The 21458-nt window shown below is 35.3% G+C and overlaps 1 protein-coding gene across 1 annotated transcript in view; it reads right to left on the bottom strand.

The window, feature by feature from the left end:
- Nucleotides 1-2574: 2574 nt before the first annotated feature.
- Nucleotides 2575-21458, bottom strand: part of LOC145669982 (uncharacterized) — a 106962-nt gene continuing 88078 nt past the window's right edge. Inside the window, exons 6-8 of the mRNA XM_081738323.1 lie at nucleotides 13440-13550; nucleotides 9033-9217; nucleotides 2575-2850 (exon numbers count right to left, since the gene is read on the bottom strand). Coding sequence (XP_081594449.1) covers nucleotides 2670-2850; nucleotides 9033-9217; nucleotides 13440-13550 — 477 coding nt within the window. The 3' untranslated portion in view covers nucleotides 2575-2669. The remainder of the gene's footprint in view (nucleotides 2851-9032; nucleotides 9218-13439; nucleotides 13551-21458) is intronic.

Genomic DNA, 21458 nt, shown 5'->3' with positions numbered 1-21458 from the left:
TCTTATAAAAACAATGTAGCTCCATATTTTTTTTTCTGAAAATATAGGTGAAAGTACTTTAGTTACTTCTCTTGTCGAGTGCAGAATAATATCCGTTCAATACTACACAGACGTAGTGACTTGCATCCAGGGCCGTAACTTGTGGGGGGCAGGGGGCAATTGCTTCCCCAGAGAAGCTCCCCGCCGTTCGAGGGGGACCCATTTTAAGACAAAATTTCCTTACTCCATATACGATACGAACATGAAATTATAAATGAAGCATCAAATAGATTCACTACATTACATAAATAAAACAGCACACAAAAGGAAATAAAACAAGAGAGTCGTGGGCCCATTTTAGTAAAAAAAAAAAAATGTCTGCTATTAGGGGCCCTATAGATAATATTTATTCGTATGACTGAGATTTGTCAATATTGTCCCCTTAATTAATTTGTCATGTATGGAACGAGCCCAAAGGTGTAACTAACGGCCCCGCAGACCTTGTCGTACTTCAGGGCCCACAGGCTCCAGGGGGGTCATAAAGAATAAGAGAAAGATGGAAAGAAGGGGCCCCAAGAATTAGAAAAACAACTTTTCTAGGGGACCCAAATACGCGTATTAATGCTTGCCCCCTAGAAAAATCTAAGTTAGGGGGGCGCTGCTTGGATCCCCCCAAACCAAGCACCCCTCCGCCATGAATGGAGTTAGGAATTGTCTGCTCGGGCAGACCTTTTGGTCAGTGTCGGACCTGTGGAACACTTTCTACACAAATGTAGAGTTAGCATATAGCCTAGGTGGCATTTTATTTTTTATCAAAATGTTAGGGGCAACTCCGCCTCCCAACAAAAAATTGGGTGCGTGCCTGGTAGATATTATTATTATTTCTTCTCGAGTTCGGAAGCAACATTAAGTTGTAGGGCCATGTCTCATACAGCTTCGGTGATGAAAAGGAATATGAAACTCCTAACCAAACTTAGTTATAAACTGATTTTTGCGAGGTTGCACTACTGTATATAACATATGGAGACTTAATTTTGATCAACAAAGCCCTCAACGTTTAAACCAAACAAGCATACCGATATTAATTCATTCTGAAGAATCTCAGTATATACACTGGATACGTTAAATTGAATTAATAATTTACTTCCTATGTAATATCTTCTTATTTGCTTAGCCTTTGTAAAGTGTGATCTCTGATTCAAAAAGTAAGCTCAGAAATTGGCTATGTTTTAAACTTGATACTAATTTTCATACGACAACTTAGCATGCCATTTAATAACAACTGGTGCAATAAATTTATATCTAATCATTTAGTTTTCACATAATACATAATTAACACACGTATCCAAATTCACACAAAGTTAGCTAACTACATTATTTTAAAAGCAACAACAGAACAGCAGACTATAAAACATTCTGCGCTCGCTTTTGCCTTTCGCAGTGTTGACACACACTGATATTGCGATTAAACAGAAGCCAAAGTTAGATCATGGAAGATTTATATGATTTACTGGTATGGTATTCATAAAACTTTCAGCAATTGTTCCGGTAGTTATTAATTTGGTTTTTTTCTTCTATTTCTTGAAATTTTCTCTGAAATATGATTGAATATCTAAAAAGAAGAGGAAAAAGTATGTTGGATTTACAATAGTACAATTGCGCTGAGTGTGGTATCACTGCAGCTGAAACATGTCTCATTGCCAGGTTCTTTCAGCGAGCGAGAACCCAACACAGCCACATGCGTGCGCAACTTTCAAGTAGGAGCTCCACTGACTTGTTCGGCCGCGTTGAGACAGATTTCTTGATGTCTCTCTGTGGCCTGTTTGACGGAGACAGGACTTTAATTTCCCAGTTTTGAAAATTAAAATTATTTACAAATGAGATTCTACCACTATTGCTATTAACCAACCTATCACGGACCCTATTATTTCTATATTTTTCTACAACATGAAATGTATATTGATTCTTATTAATTAAGAAATTCTAAAACTATGTTCTTTTAATTTGAAAGGGTAGACAGTGTCTCAGTGTCTCATAGCACTCTATGCTACTGTTGAGCAGTAGTAGATCGGCACGAAAGAATCTCAGGGCTTAATGCAGCCGAGGGAATGGTTAGAAATTTCCTAGGTCCCAGCGCAGCCAAGAGAAGGATTAAGGAAGTTCTCAGGGCCCAATGCAACCAAGAGAGATTAGGAACGATCAATCAACGAAGACTGATACCGTTGAGTGTGCTGGAGCTTCTTTTATACTCAAATTTCGTATGTCTGACATCGTTCGTGGTTGGCGCTGGTGTAGTCTTCGGTTCACCTGATAGTGTGTTGACACTAGCAGCGTCGTCTGCTTGCCTGCTGCTGTTATTATCACGTGGTGCATAATATGCAAGGTATATGTAGCGAAACACATTGTTAACTAGCAGATTGTCTTGTTTCTGTAACTATATACTACCTGTAATAAAATGAACTTTTAAAGCTACGTCTTCAGATTATTCATCCGTATAATTTAAGAACAATGGTACTTTAAAATGCGAAAAATTGAACTGAACACGTCCTCACCCTTTTCATTACTGAAGGCTGTTGACTCAAGTAAATAACTACGTTATTTATTTAAAAATTTATTTTACAATATTAAAAGAAAGTACAAATTATTTTTATATAAATTAATACAAAGAATATAAAGACAAATACAGAGCTTTATGGATCCCATACGGAGGCCTTGTGATTTTTCCTGGTATTTGTGTCAGAAGTTTGTTCCACGGTTTTGGAGCTTGTAGGTTGCTCACCTGAGTTTTTGATGATTCTGTACTCGTGCCTTCCGATCAGCGTTCTTTTGTCGGCATATCTACGTCGAACTGTCGACGGAATGGGCATACATCTGTGGGAATTAAATTTTTGAATTTATTACAGAAAGAAGAAATTGAAATTAAAACAAACTATCAGAAATAACACTACAGGGGGTATACATTTATATTATTATTATTATTATTATTATTATTATTATTATTATTAATTATTCCGTGTAATGTGGGTTCCTGCCCTGTCACCACGGCATGGCGCGTCCTCAGGTTGCGGATCGAGATGAAGTCTTCTAAATACAGACGTTAGCTGCAAATATACTGAATAAGCAGTCGCAGACAGACAAGAAGTAACTTGGCACGACCTCTACAAAAGAAAATGGACATGAGATTTGGAACATGGAAGATTAGAAGTCCTTATAGGGCAGGTCCGTTAAAATCCGTGACGAGTGAGTTAGAGAAATACAGGATGGACCTAGTAGGAATTCAGGAAGCTAGGTGGGAAGGAAATTGAACTGTGAGGCCCGGAAAGTTTACGTTATTTTACGAGGAAGGAAATAAAAATCATCAATTAGGAACAGGATTTTTCGTTCACAAACGAATAATCAGCAATTAAGCGGATTGAATTTGTTAATGATAGACTTTCTTTTATAATTCTTAAGAGTCGGTGGTGTGATATGATTGTTTTCCCAAGGTGCATGCCCCAACGATATAAAAGACAGTTTTTACGAAGAAGTGGAACGGATATTTGACCAACTCCCGCAATACCGTATGAAAATTCTATTAAGAGATTTCAATGCGAAGGTAGGACGAGATGATATTTTCAAACCGATTATAGGGAACGAAAGTCGGCTTAAGGAAAGTAGTGACAAAAAAAAAGTAGTAACAACGGTGTTAGACTTGTGAACTTTGCAACATCCAAAAGACCTTATCGTGACGAGTACAATATTCCCACATTGCGACATTCATAAATATACTTTGACCTCAGCAGACGGAAAAATACATAATCAAATTGATCACGTTTTAGTAGATAGAAGAAGACAATCTAGCATAACTGATGTTTGGTCGTTTAGAAGAGCTGATTGTGACACTGATCAGTACGTGGTAGCAGCGATAAGAGAGATTATTATTGAATAAAGAAAATATTCAATGTCTGAAAACGGAGATATTTAATTTAAAGAAATTAGAAGAAAGCCAGGTAAGAGAGAAATACCAGATTGAAGTTTCGAATAGTTTCTCGGTTTTAAAAGATTCAGAGTGCACTAATGTTGAGGATACTTAAATTGGAATCAGAGGTAGTATTAAAATTTCAGCAAAAGAAAAATTGGGCCACGCAGAAATACGTAGGAAGAAACCATGGTTCGACCAGGAAACTAGCAGGGAAGAGGAAACAGGCAAAATTACGTTGACTACAAAATCCGAATGAAATAACTACACAAAATTTCGTAGACATCAGGCGGGAAACTTCCAAAACATTTAGAACAAAGAGACGCGATTTTTCGAAAGCTAAAATTAAGGAACTTGAAGACAATAGTAAAAACAAAAACATTCGGCACATAAGGGGATCAATGAATTTAAGAAAGGCTATCAAGCGCGTACTTATATATTAAAGAAAGTCGATCGACGGAACAGTTTACACTGATACACAGAGCATCTTAAATAGATGGAAAGATTTCTTGGACGATTTGCTTAACACGCAGCCAAAATTTAATGTACGGGCAGAAAGGGAAATGCACACCGCAGAACTGTATATTCCAGAACCTAACCGGATAGAAGTAGAAATTCGCTATAAAGAAATTACAGAAACAAGTCTCCGGGTGTAGACGAAATTCCGGCTGAATTAATTTTAGGTGGAGGCGAAAAATTGTGGAACTAGATACACAAACATTCTCCTTACCTGAGCAAGGAGGAATTGCCATGAGAGTGGAAAGAATCAGTCGTTGTTCCAATTCACAAGAAAGGCGACAGAACTGATTGTAATAATTCTAGAGGCATTTCTCTTCTGTTGACATCCTATAAAATCCTCTCAAACATTCTATTAGCAAGATTGGCCTCATATGCAGATGGAATTATTGGAGATTATCAGTGTGGATTTAGACAAAATCAATCTACCAAATATTTACCATTCGACAAATACTCGAGAAAAAAAAGTGGGAATACAATACTCCGGTACATCAATTATTTATTGATTTTAGAAAGGCTTATGACTCCGTTAGGAGAGAGGCATTGTACAATATTCTTATAGAATTTCGAATACCGAAAATGCTAATTCGATTAATTAAGATATGTTTAAACGAATCCCAAAGTAAAGTAATTGTAGGGAAATTTTTGCCCACGAGCTTTCACGTTGAGGCGGCCTACGTTGTCTCCATTATTATTCAACTTTGTCCTAGAATACGCTATAAGGAATATCAAAGATAGCAACCAGGGCCTAGAATTGAATGGTATTCACCAGGTTATGGCGTATGCTGATGTAAATTTAATAGGGGATGATATGAGGACAATAGAAAGAAATGCAGGTCATATTAAAACGCTTGCAAGGGCATTGTTTAGAAGTAAATGCAGGGTAAACTAAATACATGGAAGTTCGTAGGGATTGTAATACGAAAAATTATGGATGCATTAATATATCAAATAATACTTTTGATAAAGTGAATACTTTCAAATATCTAGGAATAATATTAACAGACGAAAATCATATTCACGAAAAAAAATTAAATGTCGACTAAAAGCAGGGAATTCGTGTTAAGTTCAAAATCTGTTGCCGGGAATTCTATCGAGGAATTTAAAGCTTAAAATAAATAAAACTAATATCATGCCTGTTGTTCTGTATGGTTGTGAAACCTGGTCGCTTACTATGAGGGAAGAACGTAGACAAAGTATTTGAGAACAAGATCCTTAGACGAATATTAGGACCCAAGAGGAACGGAAATGAGGAATGGCGGAACGAGGAACTACATAAATTATGCTATTTACTAAACATTGTTAGAATAATTAGATCTAGGAGGCTCAGGTGGGCAGGTTATGTAGCCAGAATGGAAGTAGGAACGCTTTTAAAGTCTTAACTGGAAGACCAATCGGAAAACAACCATTAGGAAGACCTGGGCGCAGATGGAAGGACAATATTAAGATGGATCTCGCAGAAATAGGAATACAAAGCAGAAACAGGATTCAGTTGGCTAATGATAGAAGTCAGTGAAGAGCTTTTGTGAACGTGGCATTAAGCCTTCGGGTTCCATAGATCATAGAGTGAGTGAGTGAGTATAATAATAATAATAATAATAATAATAATAATAATAATAATAATAATAATAATAATAATAATAATAATAATAATAATAATAATAATAATAATAATAATAACCATGCAGCTGACGTTGTGCAGCTGACATTCGTCGTCGTTTGAAAGTTGTGGGGGTGATCGTGCTCTTGAAATAAACACTGTTAGGAAGTGAGTGCGCGAGTTCAAAGCAGGAGGAATGAGTGTGAAAGATGAGCAGCGGTCTGGACGTCCAAAAACACCAACTGACGCTAACATTGCCGGTGTTGAAAATTTCATCATAGGCGTATCACCATGCTGGAGACTTGTGATACACAGGGACTAACGATGGGGGCAATAGAATGAATAATTACAAACGAACTGGGCCTAAGGAAAGTTCCTTGTCGCTGGGTTCCACGAATGGTTGATGATTATCAATAGGAAGCAAGGATTCGATCAAAATTGACACCTTCAGAAGGGAGGGACGTAATTTCTTGAAAAAAAAAAAAATTATGATAATGGATGAATTACAGATTTCATTACTCAACTCAGAAACAAAACGGCAGTCGATGTAGTGGACACATACAGATTCACTACAACCCCAAATATTTCGTGAGGAGGCATTCAATGAAAATGTGCTGTGCGTCATATTTTGGGATACCCAAGGAGTGATGTCCGATCTGTTCCGGAAGATCATACAATTACAGACGAGTATTTTCATACACATTTGGATAGAACTTGAGCCAAATTGACTGAGAAAGTACCACAAATGGCAATTTCATCCTCCACTTGAACAATGCACTGTCACACCGTGCTAATACTGTGACCACAGTATTGAACTTCTGCCATACCCATTCTACTCAGAAGATTTAGCCCGGGTGACTTGTGGTTGTTCTCAAACGTCAAAGATTATCTTGGACGCCATTTTGCCAGCAAATCACCCCTGAGAAGTGCTATTTTGCAGTATGTGAAACATATCCTCAAGGTTGACTATGCTGTATGCTACATAAAATGAACGGAGTGACTGCAAATGTGTATCAATAGATGGCGAGTTTGAGAAATAGGGATAGGTTAGTTCCTTGTATTTGGGTGTATTTCCATGTTCTTGGGAATTAGAATGAAGAGGCACATCTTTCGGTGTGCACTTTGTATATATGAGGTACGAATTATAACAATGTTAACAACGTTGACATTACTTTTATTCAGCCCTTGTAATATGTATAGTATTTGATGCCTTTGTCAGTTTTTTTTTTGTTTTGTTTTATTAATACTATAGAATATGAATACAGTTAAAAGCTATAATGAACAAGATACAATGTTTTTTTTTCTATGTCTTTAGAATACTTATTAATTTCGTACACTAGTTGTCCCCCTAAGTCTTCGGCTTTCTGAACACTATAGGTTAAAAAATCATGCTTTATCCTATTTTGAAACGACTGCAATCAATCTAAAGTTACAATTATAGCTTCAAATTGCTTACATGCTAGCGCCATCTATAGCATCAGGAAGTCAGCGCAGGTAGAGATACCTATTAGGATGACTGAACTATTAGGAGTGATACACGCAGACTGAATGTTTTTGTATTATAAGGATATGCGAGGAACAACAAAAATTTTGATTTGACAATAATTGAGTCGCTATCCATTGATCAGCGAAAATTCTCCATTGTTGTTACCGTTTTCGGCACTAAATAACAGAATGTCAAAGATGAGATACCAATCAATAGATCCTGTTTACCTGGACAACAATCTGGATGAGTAAATTCTAAGGCACAGCTTTCGAGAAAATCTAGACAGACTTTACGAATCATAATATTGATACTATACGAGAAGCACGCCATCTCCTTAGATTAAACTGATACTAACGTATATACTAATCAAATTTTTCATTATGATGCTTATGAAAATATGGGTAATGTTAGGGAAAATCATTTTGTTTACGTCCTGACGTCAGGGTCGAAAGCGCCTATCACTGCCAAAATTTGGGTATGGTGGCTCAATGACAGGGCGTACAGTGTCAACTTTGTCACAGTGTAAGGTTGATTAATTAATTGTAGTTTAACATCCATTTTCAGCACCAGGTTTATATCTTATATAAAAGGTGACTTACTTTAAGGTTCAATCCGAAATAGTATTCTAGTTTAAGCACCCCCACTGGAAATCAGTAACAGTGCGATAATATTTACGTTATTCCTATTATAATTTTATTTGTTTATTTTTTTCATTTGCACAGAAGAAGTTGTAATTTCGCAGTTTCAAAATCCATAACAAGAAGTAAATGAAATATTCTATTTGTTATATTACATATATTTAAAAACTTACTGAATGATTTTATATTACGAATCAGAGGATAGCAATAGAATAGTGAACGTACTTAATATTTTGTTTCTAGCTATCCCATTTTACATTTTCAATTCGTGCAATAATCTTACTTTAAATTTGAAAGCAAAGAGGTTACAAAATGGTAAATCAAATAAATGTTCTCAGTTTCTGGGTTGTTAGGGGTAAACAAAAGGAAAAACCTACAGGGTTTGAATACACGAACATTTCATTTAAAAATTACCTACCCAAAAAGTGTGACTATTTCTTAAACCAATTCTAACTTTCGTATAAAGTGCTTTTTTGCTTCACATTATCATTTGATTACGACTGAATTTGCGGCGAATAATTGGAAGTTACAGTTGTTGCAATCTGTCAACATATTTTTGGCATAAGCCACATTTTGCTTTGCATCATAATTTATGTAAAACAGACTGATTCCGTCAAATGATTGGGGTTGGAATGATCGTAAATGTTTCCACAGACTGCATATGCAAACCCACTAAACGTGGGAATACACTTGATTGAAACAAGATACATTATTTATTTTTGGCTGTTATGAGATCTTAACGATATTTTATATAATAAATAAATGTAATCAGTGTGTAACGAGTGATGGAAACAAACGAAATGGAATCTGCAAAAATTAGTATATAGATAATGTAAATATTACCAAATGACATACCTGCAAGTATTCTCATCGAAATAAAATCCTGTACTACACTCCCTAGTTTCTCTACACCTGCAAACACAGTCTTTCAGGTCCCATAATTTTGTATCATTTTCAGCGTAACATTTGTCACGATCGTCTACGTTCGTACAAATGCAACGGCATTCATTCTGATTATATATCTGGAATGCATTGCAATCCTGAAAAGCAAGAGAAATAAAATAAATTCAGGAAACAATGATCTTATTATTAAATTAACTAGGCTGATCATTGCTATCAAAATAGAGGGTAGTTACAATTAAAGTGCCGCTATTCGCGGCGGTCTAGCGAGTTACGCTAGAAAAAAATATTAGTTCCCCTTTCCGCCACCAGGGGAAACTTTGGCGCTGCAGAAGCAGAACGCACATGGAAATAGTCCTGAATATATGGATAAGGCTATTATCTAGGTCGAAGAGGTCAAACATGTGAAATAAATGTAATGCAAACAAGGTGAAGAGCAGATGATAACACATGGTGCAGAGGAAACAACTTTAGGAACAACGTGAGGATAACGAAAAGTAAAACTTTATTTCCATTTAGTGGTAACAAAAGGTGCAATGGGAATAACTTTATTAACATTTGCGGTTACAGTGACCAATTTATATAAAATGCTCCATATGGCCACCAGACATATAGACGAAATGTTGTATCCGCAAAATAGCGTCTGCAAAAGTTGCTCGCAGAGTTCCAGCGGAATTGTTGCGACATGTCGCCTTATGCTGTTCTTGAGATCCTCCAGTACTGGGCATTTTCCTGGTAGACTCGAGTTTTCAGATATCACCATAGCCAGAAGACCACAGATTTAGATCGGGGGCATTGCTGGCCACGCATCTGGAAAACCTCGGGAGATTATGTGATCAGCAGTGAAGGTTTCGCGAATCAGATCTTTCACGTGGTGACCGATGTGCAGTGTTGCCCCGTATTGCGTGAAAACAGTCGTCTCCAAAGTTTCGTGCCTGTAACGCAGGAATCACATGTCGCACTAAAAGTCCATATAACGTGCCGATGTCACTGTACAGATGACAACTCCTTGGGGTGTCATCTCCTCAAAGAAAAACGGGCCAATAATGAACGTTCCTGTGAATTCACACTGCACAGTCACGTACGCAAAGTGTAATGGCTTTTAATGCACAACATACAGATTATCCGAGCCGCATACCCGACATTTTTGCGTGTTCACTGTTACTTCTAGTGTAAAATGCGCCTCATCAGTTCACAGGATACCGCACGGCCACATGTCATCCATGGGATGGCCAATTCCCGTGACACTGCCTGAGCATTGGTAGCGGAATAGGGATCACGTGCTGTATGATCCACAACAGACACAGCAACCTCGTCAACAACCTCCATTGTTATGGGTAATCTTCCTCTTCCTGAAGAGAGACGCAACTCACTCGTTGTCTCTACTTTCAATACAAGCCACTTCTTGATAGCGATCGTTCTTTCATTTCTTTCAGACGCCGATATTCCCTCAATACTGCACTGTAATTACTCCCGTTCTGACGGAGCAATTTTACTAAGATTGCACGATCTCTCTTATCAATAGTCATGCTGCTTTTCACGCGATCGTGTAGGCAGTGTGAACTTGGATGTTACGGCCTGTATAGCGCCACATTTTTGTTGGTGGCGGAAAGTGGAACTAATTTTTTTTCAGCGTAATTCGCTTCCGCATGGTATCATTAGCATATTTACCAAATTTCAATGTAATATGTTGATCACAGCCCACACTGGACTGCCGTGAATAGCGGCACTTTAATTGTAACCACCTTGTACATAAGAAATGCCAAGAATTACAGATTTTTCATCAGTGCTGCGTCTACAATATAGACACAATTCTGTAATAGTCATCTTGGTGAAGCTTTATCGTCATCACAGTACCTTTCTAGTATTTTACAGCATCTTTCACAGTTTATTTCCATTGTGGATTACATGGCAAGATATGAAATATTTTTTTAAGTTTTGATAATTTTTGCTTTATTATGTTTTATATTTTTATTAATTATATACATATAATAATAATCATAAATATGTCATTCTATTTATTGCAATAATATAAAACTTCAATTTGAACTAGTCTCTGAATTAAAAACTGGTTTAAAATAGCAGTTCCTAAAGGGTAAATTTACAATGAAAATAAACTAGATAAATTGTCACATACTGTAAAAAGATTGTAAAAATATACACTATACTATACTGTATAAGCCTATAATATAATACAACACAATCCTACAACTCAAGTAAAACAAAACTGTAAACTTCTCTAATCTCTTCATCAGTTGAAAATCAATAAAAAGGAGAGATCAGTGACAGAAGCACCCTCTTCGGCGCCATACCATCATTCATAGTTATAGTGCTGCCAAATTGAAAGTCGAGTGTTTAGGGAAAAGGGCAAAAATTGTGGGACTTGTTAATCAGTTAAAAAGGAACAATTAATGAAGAAGTTGAATAGAATTAAAGAAAATAATAATGTAGAATACTAGATATTATGTAATAAAGAGAAAAAATATTAAAAACACAAAAAGTTGAAAGGAAAATAAAAGTAAAAGTAATGGAAATAAAGACATTTAAAATTAAATGTGTTATAAAAAAGGGTCGTTTCAGACAATTAAGACGACCAAGAGTAAAGTTCACGGATAGAATGATAACGTAGTATTCTACTACTTCTTTCTGAGTAACGTGGAAGGGTCTGTCAACAATTTTAAGAGCATACTTACGAAGAAGGTCGGATGTACTATTGTGATAAGCTATGTTATAGACAGGTACATGGAGCTTGTGTTGTATGGTATCGGTGATCGTCGATGCAAATCAGAAAAATTAAGAGCTTTGTTAATACAGAAGGCTGGACAATCCGTGTCTTTCGTATGTATATTCCCTAAGGTGAGATGTTGTCGAAACTCAGTTTGAGATCTAATAGCAGAATAGATTGTACACATGAGACTACTACTACTACTACTACTACTACTAATAATAATAATAATAATCTTCCTAGGTCGTCGAGCTTATGAAGTTTTGCCGAAGAGCCTAACTTACACAGACAGCGAGAACTGGTCTTCTGAAGCTAGAAATCAGGTGTACAGTAATTTTACGTTAATATTAGTTTCTAACATTCCATCACAAAGGTAACACATTTCATGTAGTTACTATTTTTCCCATTGCATTTATATTCTTGAATCACCCACTGTTCAGATTTGTGTGTTGATTACACTAAATTTTCTTCCAATGTACATCAATTACCATACTTCTGCAATGCTTCTGTTCTTCTCGACTTGCCCCGGGACATAGCTCATTACAACATTACAGTCCGTGTTCGTAACTTCCTTGTAAGTATTCTCAAAATATTTACTTCAGAACCTTTCAGGTATATACATATTGTATAAAATGACAATTTTTTGTTATTTATTTCTTCTGATAATCACCATTTCTATTTTTTTTTAATTTAGATTTTTTTCTAATATTTTATTAATTTCTACTGGGATAATTGTGCTTTCGAGCACCGAGTTAATTATTTACTGGCGATACTGTTCAACAGGCTGTTATTGTTTGCAATTGATCTCTCCATATCGGAATATTAACTTGTGTTGCAAGCAAAGAACTTAAAACAGTATGAAATAGCAAATATTCGTATTGAAAGTTGCTAACCAACTAGTAGGCACGAAAGTTTTTCGTCTTTCTCCACTGAACTCCCTCTATTTTTAACCTTTCTATTAGTGTTCATCCCCCGTAACAGTACCGCCTCCATTTTAACCAAAATCAGTCTATATCTGCTTAAGCCTCAATCAAATAAGAGTGCATTACTTGCTGTGACAATTATTTAAAAATGTATCATGCTAAGTCCTTCTTCACGAGTAACAGATCCCAGAAACAAATACCAGAAATAACACTTATTATTCTTAACAAAATCTCAACATTTCTGCGGATTACATGCTACAGACGCTTCGACACTAGACATACTTTGTTCTGTCCAATTGCAAATTGTTTTTAAACTGTTTTCTGTAATTATCAAAGGCGGCATAGTGTCGGTGGATCTAGTCATCTTGTATTTTCTATGTGTGTTATCTTTGCCTTTAATTTACAGAAATAAATTTCCTGGAATACCAAGTCAGATACTTCCCAGTTTTAGGTTCATATACAGGAATATTGTTGTTCATACCAGATATTTTTTTATAGCGTTTCCGACAGCTTCATCAGCTAGATTAACATTTTCAGCTAGTAATATATTACTCCAGTCAATTTAGGTCAAAATAAAAACAGACAACGAAGCACAACAGAAGACAGTTAGTATTGGAGGAAGTTAGTTCAAAATTGCCAAATCTAATGAACAAGGAAAATATAAGCCTTCTCTTGCTTGCAAATCAGTAGTTTATAGCATACTATCATACTTACACTTTCTTTCACAATACAGTCACATTTGCATTTTATGTGTTTTTCAACTTGTACAATTTCTTTCCCTTTATAACTAAGAGTTCTTCCTCCAGAATACTCCGTCACTGTTACCTGAAATGAAATAAGTAAATAAATATTGTATCCTTTAAAACTACATACCGAACAAAATGCAGACACTTTCATGAATAAGAATATTAGTAAACAAAGATATTATTATTATTATTATTATTATTATTATTATTATTATTATTATTATTATTATTATTATTATTAAATACAGTCCAATTAATCTAGTCATAATGCTATAAAATAAAGCTTCTCTATATAAGAAGATTAATAAAAACAAGAAAAAGAAAACATTGTGCATTTCAGAAAAATAATTAGATCAACATTTTTGAAATCTTATTTTATTGAATTATTATTACTATTATTATTATTATTATTATTATTATTATTATTATTATTTGTAAAGTGATATTTGTACCCATAATTTAAAGATTTTTCATGCTACATAGTACTGTAAATAATTTGTATATTTTGTGTGTTCTTTTCATTATTTTCGTTGTTGCACTACTTGACAGTGAAAATTTTATCATATTCGTTAGAGAAGAAGAGAGAATTTTGAATAATATTATTCAATATACTTCATTCTGTATAAAGGATTTACCAGATTTCAGCAAAACCTACGAGTGCTAGAAATGTGCAATCAGCACTCGGCATGAGTTAGACCGTAGCACACGTGCAAGAATGTTCGACTGAGTTACTAATTGTCCATAGAAAAACGTGTAAAACGAAGTGTACCTAGGTAGTGTACTTTGAACTTAATGCACAATATACAGATATTAGTGTTTACTAAACAATTTAACACTTTCGAACCTGGGCTAATGTGACCTTGTTTATTCCAGTATCCTGGGGTTTTTAGGCCTTTTTAAAATAAAATATACCACATTGCTAAATAATAATAGACGCACTAAAAACATTGGAAACAAGTTTTTAGACTTTAGATTTTATTATGAATATATAATTTGGTATGTAAGAAGAGGTAGTTCGCTACGCTGCTGTTTGAAATGTGTACTTTCTGAACAGGCGAAAACAATTTTTACAATAGAAAAATAATACTCTCGCTGCGTATGAAGTGCGAACAGTGATAATGGTGTGTAATAAGGAGCGGGAAATCTGCGGGAACTGACCACTGAGTTCCGTTATTGTGAGGATTCAGGAAGAAAAAGGAAAAATATATAAGATGGAAGGAAAAAGTAATAAATTGTGCTCAAAATCAAGGAAAAACAGTGTTTATTTTTGAAAATTTTCTCGCTTTCCGCCAACTATGGTGGCGCTTTGCGGCTGATCTGTCGACTTCACTCATAGGCTATGAACGGGGAGGAGGGTGCCGTCGTATACTTCCGCCTCGTATACTTCGGGCGCTGATTTTCCACAGCACGGAACTGCTCATGTACTCACCTGCTTTTTAAATTTCGAAATCAGGATCTAAATCTGAATCGTCAATTTCACCTTCCGAACAGAATCTAAACTATACTCTTGTAAAACCTTTGATATTTCTTCTATATTCATTTTACTTGCTTCAAATAAGATAACTTCTGTAAAATTAAATAGTTTTCTAAACAAAATATTCCACTATATTATCGAGCGTGTTGCAGTGAAACGAAGAAAGTTAATCACAACAATCAAGCTGCAAAAGTTCGTTTACTCTTCGCTGGATGTTAGGTTAGTAGTATTTCTTCAAGAACTGAGTCTCAGTAAGTATTTAACACGGCCGACAACCGACCGGAACCGATAAGTTACATAGAAGTTATTACATAAAAAACGAGTTGGACTCGGGCTTCGGCGTTTTGGAATAAACAACCAACCCGAGTCTGACTCGGGCTTAGGACCGAAAGAGTTAACTCAGTACCATTGAACTTCAGTGGAATCCCCAAATATCTATAAGTCGTCCCTAAATATCCCCCTCCCCCCTTCAAAATTAGAGATCATCAAAATTCCTTTCTTACCCTTTTCAAATTACGGATTCATTCCATTTTATGAAAATAATTTGCCAAAATCCCAAATAAACGCTCCCGAATTCGCTGCTCAATACTTTTCCCCAAGAACAAAACACATTTAAACATATTTTTTGCGCCTAGGAAGTGGAGATTAATCTAATTTTAGGACTATTGCTACCTCTTCTCCTGAAATAAAATTTTCCAATCCTAAATTTGAGCTTAAGCTAAATCACGTTTTGGGAGTGATTTGTCCTTAACCCTACCTGTCATTATACTGAAAGTGGATGATGATGCAGGAACATTTTTCGTAATGATATATTGTATTGTATTGTATTTATTTTCATCCTCTTTCATACAAATTGTTCACAACGTGAACGTATGAGTTGAACACGTCATAAGAACACTGAATGTTTACATATGTATACATTTAAATCTACATGCAATATTAAAATAGTGTGAATTTATGTAAAAAAAAAATAAAATAAAATAAAAGGGTACAATTTTTCATTATTCTAATTTACATACATAGATACAAAACAACATAACAGTTAATAAAATCTTACATTATAGATATACAAAATATATATACTTTAAACCTTATTTACTACAGGCGAGATATTCTACAGAATAGAAACAGTGCTCGAGTAGGTAGTACTTGACTGCTTTATTGAAACCGGATGTTTTGTTTTTTAAAGTGGAAGGAAGCTTGTTATAAGTATTCACGGCCATAGGAAATGTACTATTCTTATGTACTTCTAAACGTGAGGACTCTACATGAAGATCAGACGCTTGTCTTGTATTATGCATATGAATATCTGAGTTCAACCGGAAGCTGCTTGTACCTATCTGTATATCTTGTTACAAATTTTACAAGTCTCTCTCTCTCTCTCTCTCTCTCTCTCTCTCTCTCTCTCTCTCTCTCTCTCTCTCTATATATATATATATATATATATGAACATGGAAGAGGTAAGATTTCAAGAAATTTAAATAGAGGTTTGCAAGAAGTTCGAGATTTCCTTCCTGTCATAAACCTTAAAGCTCTCTTTTGTAAAACGAATATGGAATTTAGCAGTGCAGTAAAGAATATAATACCGTATTTCAATTTAGAATGAAAAAGTCCAAAATAAGTTGTGAGCAGAACATGCTGTCTGACATTATTTCGTAAAAGCTTTAACATGTAACAGGTTTGAGCCAATTTACTAGATAATTTTTGAATGTGAATTTTCCAATCTAATGTATCTGACACCCAAAGACCAAGAAATTTGATATCCGAGACGTAATTCAACGTTTTGCCGTTAATTGTTACACAAGGGCGTTTTCTTATCTCGCTTTTTACTACGTGAAAGCACATGCACGAAGACTTTGCTGTGTTTAGTATTAGTTTATTTATTATTTATTTATTTATTTATTTATTTATGACTTCTTTTACGTGGCGAAGTTAAGGCTCTGCAGCCTTCTCCGAGCACTTAACCACGTGCATACATTTTTTTAAGCACCAATATATAGAAAATATTAACAATTACAAAAGAAAAGTATTGAACCACATAAAAAAAGAATATACCACTGAAGTAAAAAAAAATAGTTAAACACTTCAAAAACAAAAATTGAAAATAATATACAATATAGGAAACAAAATAACATGGAGAAACTTAAAATGCATATATCATGTAACGGTACCAGAACTATGAATATATAAGCTGTACAAATTAGCATAGGTTACCTATTGGTTGTGTGTTCATATGTGGGTTATTAATAATCTCGTAAAACGAAGATGACTCATGAGCTACCAGTATCCTTATCTTTACTTAAGAGAAGGGAATTTACAGATTTTTTAAATTTGGCAACTGTGGAAACTTTGTGTAAAAATTGAGGTAAACTGTTCCAGAGGCGTGTAGTACTTACTGTAAAGGATTTTGAGCATGAATCAGAATTGTGACTGGGTATGGAGAGTAAGAAATTATCTTGTGATCTTGTGCTTCTAGTATGAAAGTCTGATAAATATAAAAATCTACGGGCAAGATACGATGGTTCTGACGTAGTAAGTATTTTGTACAATAGGGTAAGATTATGTAAATTTCTTCTTCTAACTAACGTCAGCCATGACAGTTTTTTTTTATAAAAGGATGTGAGATGTTCCCTGTAAGTTATATTGAAAATAAATCTAACGCATGCATTTTGCACTCTTTGCAAGCGCTTTGATTGATTTTCTGTTAGACCAGAATAGACTGAGTCGCAATAGTCAAGATGTGGAAACACCAGTACCTTGACAAGTTTGGTCTTCAGAGATATTGGTAAGAAATTTCTTAGTCGATTTAACGTATGCAGGGTACCAAATGCTCTCTTACAAACTCCATTTATTTGATCTGACTAGGAGAGATTTTGATTTAGTATGACTCTCAAATTTTTGACAGTTGTGGAGAATGGAATAACAGTATTGGACAATTTTATATTCGGGAGCTGATAGATATTAATAGAAGAGAGAATTCTTGGAGAGCCAATTAAGATGCACTGCGATTTTGTTGCATTTCATTTTAACCCATGAGCCGTAGACCAGTCGCTGATTTTGTTTAACTCAGTATTTATTTTTTCAATCGCATTATTAATATCTTGTTGGGGAAAAGAAGCATACAATTGAAAATCATCAGCGTAAATATGGTATTTACAATAGGTGAGAATTTTAGGGAGATCATTAATGTAAAGGGCAAAGAGAAGGGGACCTAGTACGCTACCCTGCGGCACTCCACTGTTGATACAATGCCATGTCGATATGTGATCCTGATTGATCACTACTCTTTGTTTACGTTCATGAAGGTAAGAATGAAACCATTTAACCACTGGTTCAGAAAAATTAAACAATAATGATAATTTCTGAAGTAATATGTCAAAATCAATCGTTTGAAATGTTTTACTATAGTCAAGTAGAGTCAGGAGCGTTAGTTTTCTATTATCAATAGCCCATCTTATATCCTCAGTTACGTTTACTAGTGCAGTGCATGTGCTGTGATTACTTCGAAAACCAGATTGAAATGTATCCAATAAATTATTTGTTGTTAAGTATTGATCATTTACAATATATTCAAAAACTTTTGAAAGCACGGGAAGGACACTGATAGGACGATAGTCTGCGATATTGTCAGCGTTGTTCTTTTTTGGAAGTGGGCGGACCTTAGCGAGTTTCCATACTGTGGGAAAAGTACCTGTGGCAAGAGAGTAATTAAATATGTCAGTGATAGGATTAAGTACATGCGGTAGGATTTTCCTGATCATGGTTATTGAAGCATCATCTGTACCAGTGGCTTGAGATTTAATTCTTTGGATCGCTTTTAATACATGTGCAGGCTGTACGTGAGAAAACGAGAACAGAGAGTTAATTTCTGAAACTACAATATTATTCATTGTTTGCAGTTTCATGGAGGCTGGTATCATACGGCTTTGACAGAAAAAAAGTGTTCAATTCATCTGGCGTATAGTTAACTGCGTTCTTGGCTATGTTTCTCCCAACACCTAATACTTTTAGCCGTTTCCAAAGAACTGCTCCATTATTTTCAAATTCAAGTATTTCATAGGCAAAGCGCCGTTTTGCCTTCCTTACTTCTTGAGTGCAACGGTTTCTTAATATTCTATAGTTTTCGAATTTTGTATTGGGATTTATTGTGCTATCACTGGAAGGATCACTATTTTTCACATGTCTTCTGTATGCTCTATAAGCTTTATCTCTTCGCGCCATTAACGAACGTAATTCATCGGTTAACCATGGTGATGGAGGTCGCGAAACGAGTTTCTTGACTACAGGGGCGTGTCTATCATACAAATTTATTATTAAAGAATTTAGAGTATTTACCTGCTCGTCAACTGTAGGGAGGCAGTTTATTGAGTGCCACGGCAAGCAGGCAGCGTCGATGTTCAGGTCTACTTCATTCATGTACCTAAAGTCTCTGTATGATGTGAATTTAGTTTTATATTGCGGAACTCGAAGTTTGTAGGATATATATAACATATCATGGTACGAGATGGCGGGTGTGTGGATTTGACCGTGGCTAATTACATGTTCTTCCTTGGATACCAGTATCACATCTATCCATGATTCTGAGTTCCTTATGTGATGGGTTGGATCAAGAGGACAGATAGCAAGGTTAAGGCCCGAGATCGTATCCCGATATTGCAAGACTTCGTCTTTCGTTGTTAAAAGATCCCAATTTGTATCACCCATTATTATGGAATGCTGGTAATTGGATAAATGTTTTGCAATATCGTCAACAAAGTTTATGAAAGATGTACGGGGGGTACGATACACAACACTCAAAAGCAATGTCTGGTGACCTACAGTGACCTCGAGTATAATATATTCTGAACTACTGTTATATACACCAGCTGACTGAGACAGAATTTTGACCTGGAAGTTGTCTCGTAAGTATATTGCCACACCCCCGTCGCGTTTACCCTTTCTATTGTTTGTAAAAAGATGGAAACCTGATAAATGAACGAGGTTGTTTGAGAGGGAATCCTGTAGCCAAGACTCAGAAATAAGTACTGCATGCACATGTTTAAAAGAGGATACAATGCTTTCAATTTCCACGAAATTTGAAAGAAGGCTTTGCGCATTGAAATGAATAGCGTTGAAGTTCTCTTCGGCAAATTCTGGTTTCTGGTCATGAGAGGTAGTTTCCAAAGGGGAGGGAGGAAAGTCATTGTCACTTTCTATGAGGGTGGAAGTGTCAAGCCCACTGAAACAGTTATAAATCAAGGTTGCCATATTTAAATCTGCGAAAGTGTCATTCATTGTCCTATCTTGAGAAGATAATCAGATGCAATGTATTGTAATATACTTGAAATGTTAACAAGAATCCCTTCTCTACTGTACATACGTACAAGATAATCGGTAGTTCTACTTACCAGAATGTTCATCAAAAAGAAAAACAAGACGAAAACACCGACATAACACCAAAATAATAACATGAACACACACAGAGAGAACAAAGCGTCTTCTGCCGACACTGTATACATAAACAACACAACTACACACACACAAGATATCCGACACATGAGAAGAATTTTGTAGGCACTGCACAAGAAAAATATATGTAACTTAGACATCCCTAGCTTTGCAATATGAAGTGGAGTACAAATACGAATTGAAATAGTTATTGACAGATACATTAAATACACTGAACTATAAAAATAATTCACGAAACTAGCAGCAAATAAAAAAAATATGTTGAATAGAAACATATTTCAAGAAAGTGTTCATAATTATTCACAGAAACGTGCTACCAGGAGTGCGCCTATATGTTGTCCATCTGAGCAAAGCTATTAATATAATGCTTAATATTTCCATGTTTCACTACAATTTGTCCATCGTAAGTCCAAGTGTTCTTAAAGCCGAACCGAGCTGATGCTGCTTTGTAGGCAAACATGGTGGAATCTACTGCATTACATAACTCAACGTAAGTTTCTCCAGTTATTAATATATTTGTATCGTCAGCATACAGAACAATTTTAGCAGAATCTAAACATTGTGGCAAATCATTTATATATATTAAAAATAGAATAGGGCCTAAGATGGAACCTTGAGGAACTCCAAATTTTAACTCTTTGGTATCTGAATAACATTTGCTTACTCCCTGAGTGTTTCGAGTTTGATAGTTAATTTCAACAGTTTGCCTTCTGTTGGATATATACGATTTAAACCACTCATAAGCATTTCCCCTAATACCATAATCTTGCAATTTTTAAAGTGAAATTTGATGATCAATTGTATCAAAAGCTTTGCTAAGATCAAGAAATATGCCGGTTGTATATTCCTTAGCGTTTATTGAATTTAATTAGAATAGAGAAAGGAGTAAAGAGCAGTTTCAATAGACTTATTTGATCTAAAGCCATTTTGAGCAGGAGATATTAAGTTAAAATTATTTAGAAAGCTAACTAGTCTTATATACATAAGTTTTTCAAAAAGTTTAGAGAAGGTAGACAGACATGATATTGGTCTATAGTTTGATGTAAGATCTTTCTTGCCACTTTT

This window comes from Thermobia domestica, chromosome 14, assembly GCF_964235325.1.
Source record: "Thermobia domestica chromosome 14, izTheDome1.hap1.1, whole genome shotgun sequence".
Taxonomy (NCBI): domain Eukaryota; kingdom Metazoa; phylum Arthropoda; class Insecta; order Zygentoma; family Lepismatidae; genus Thermobia; species Thermobia domestica.
This window is presented reverse-complemented; position numbering and strand designations above follow the sequence as displayed.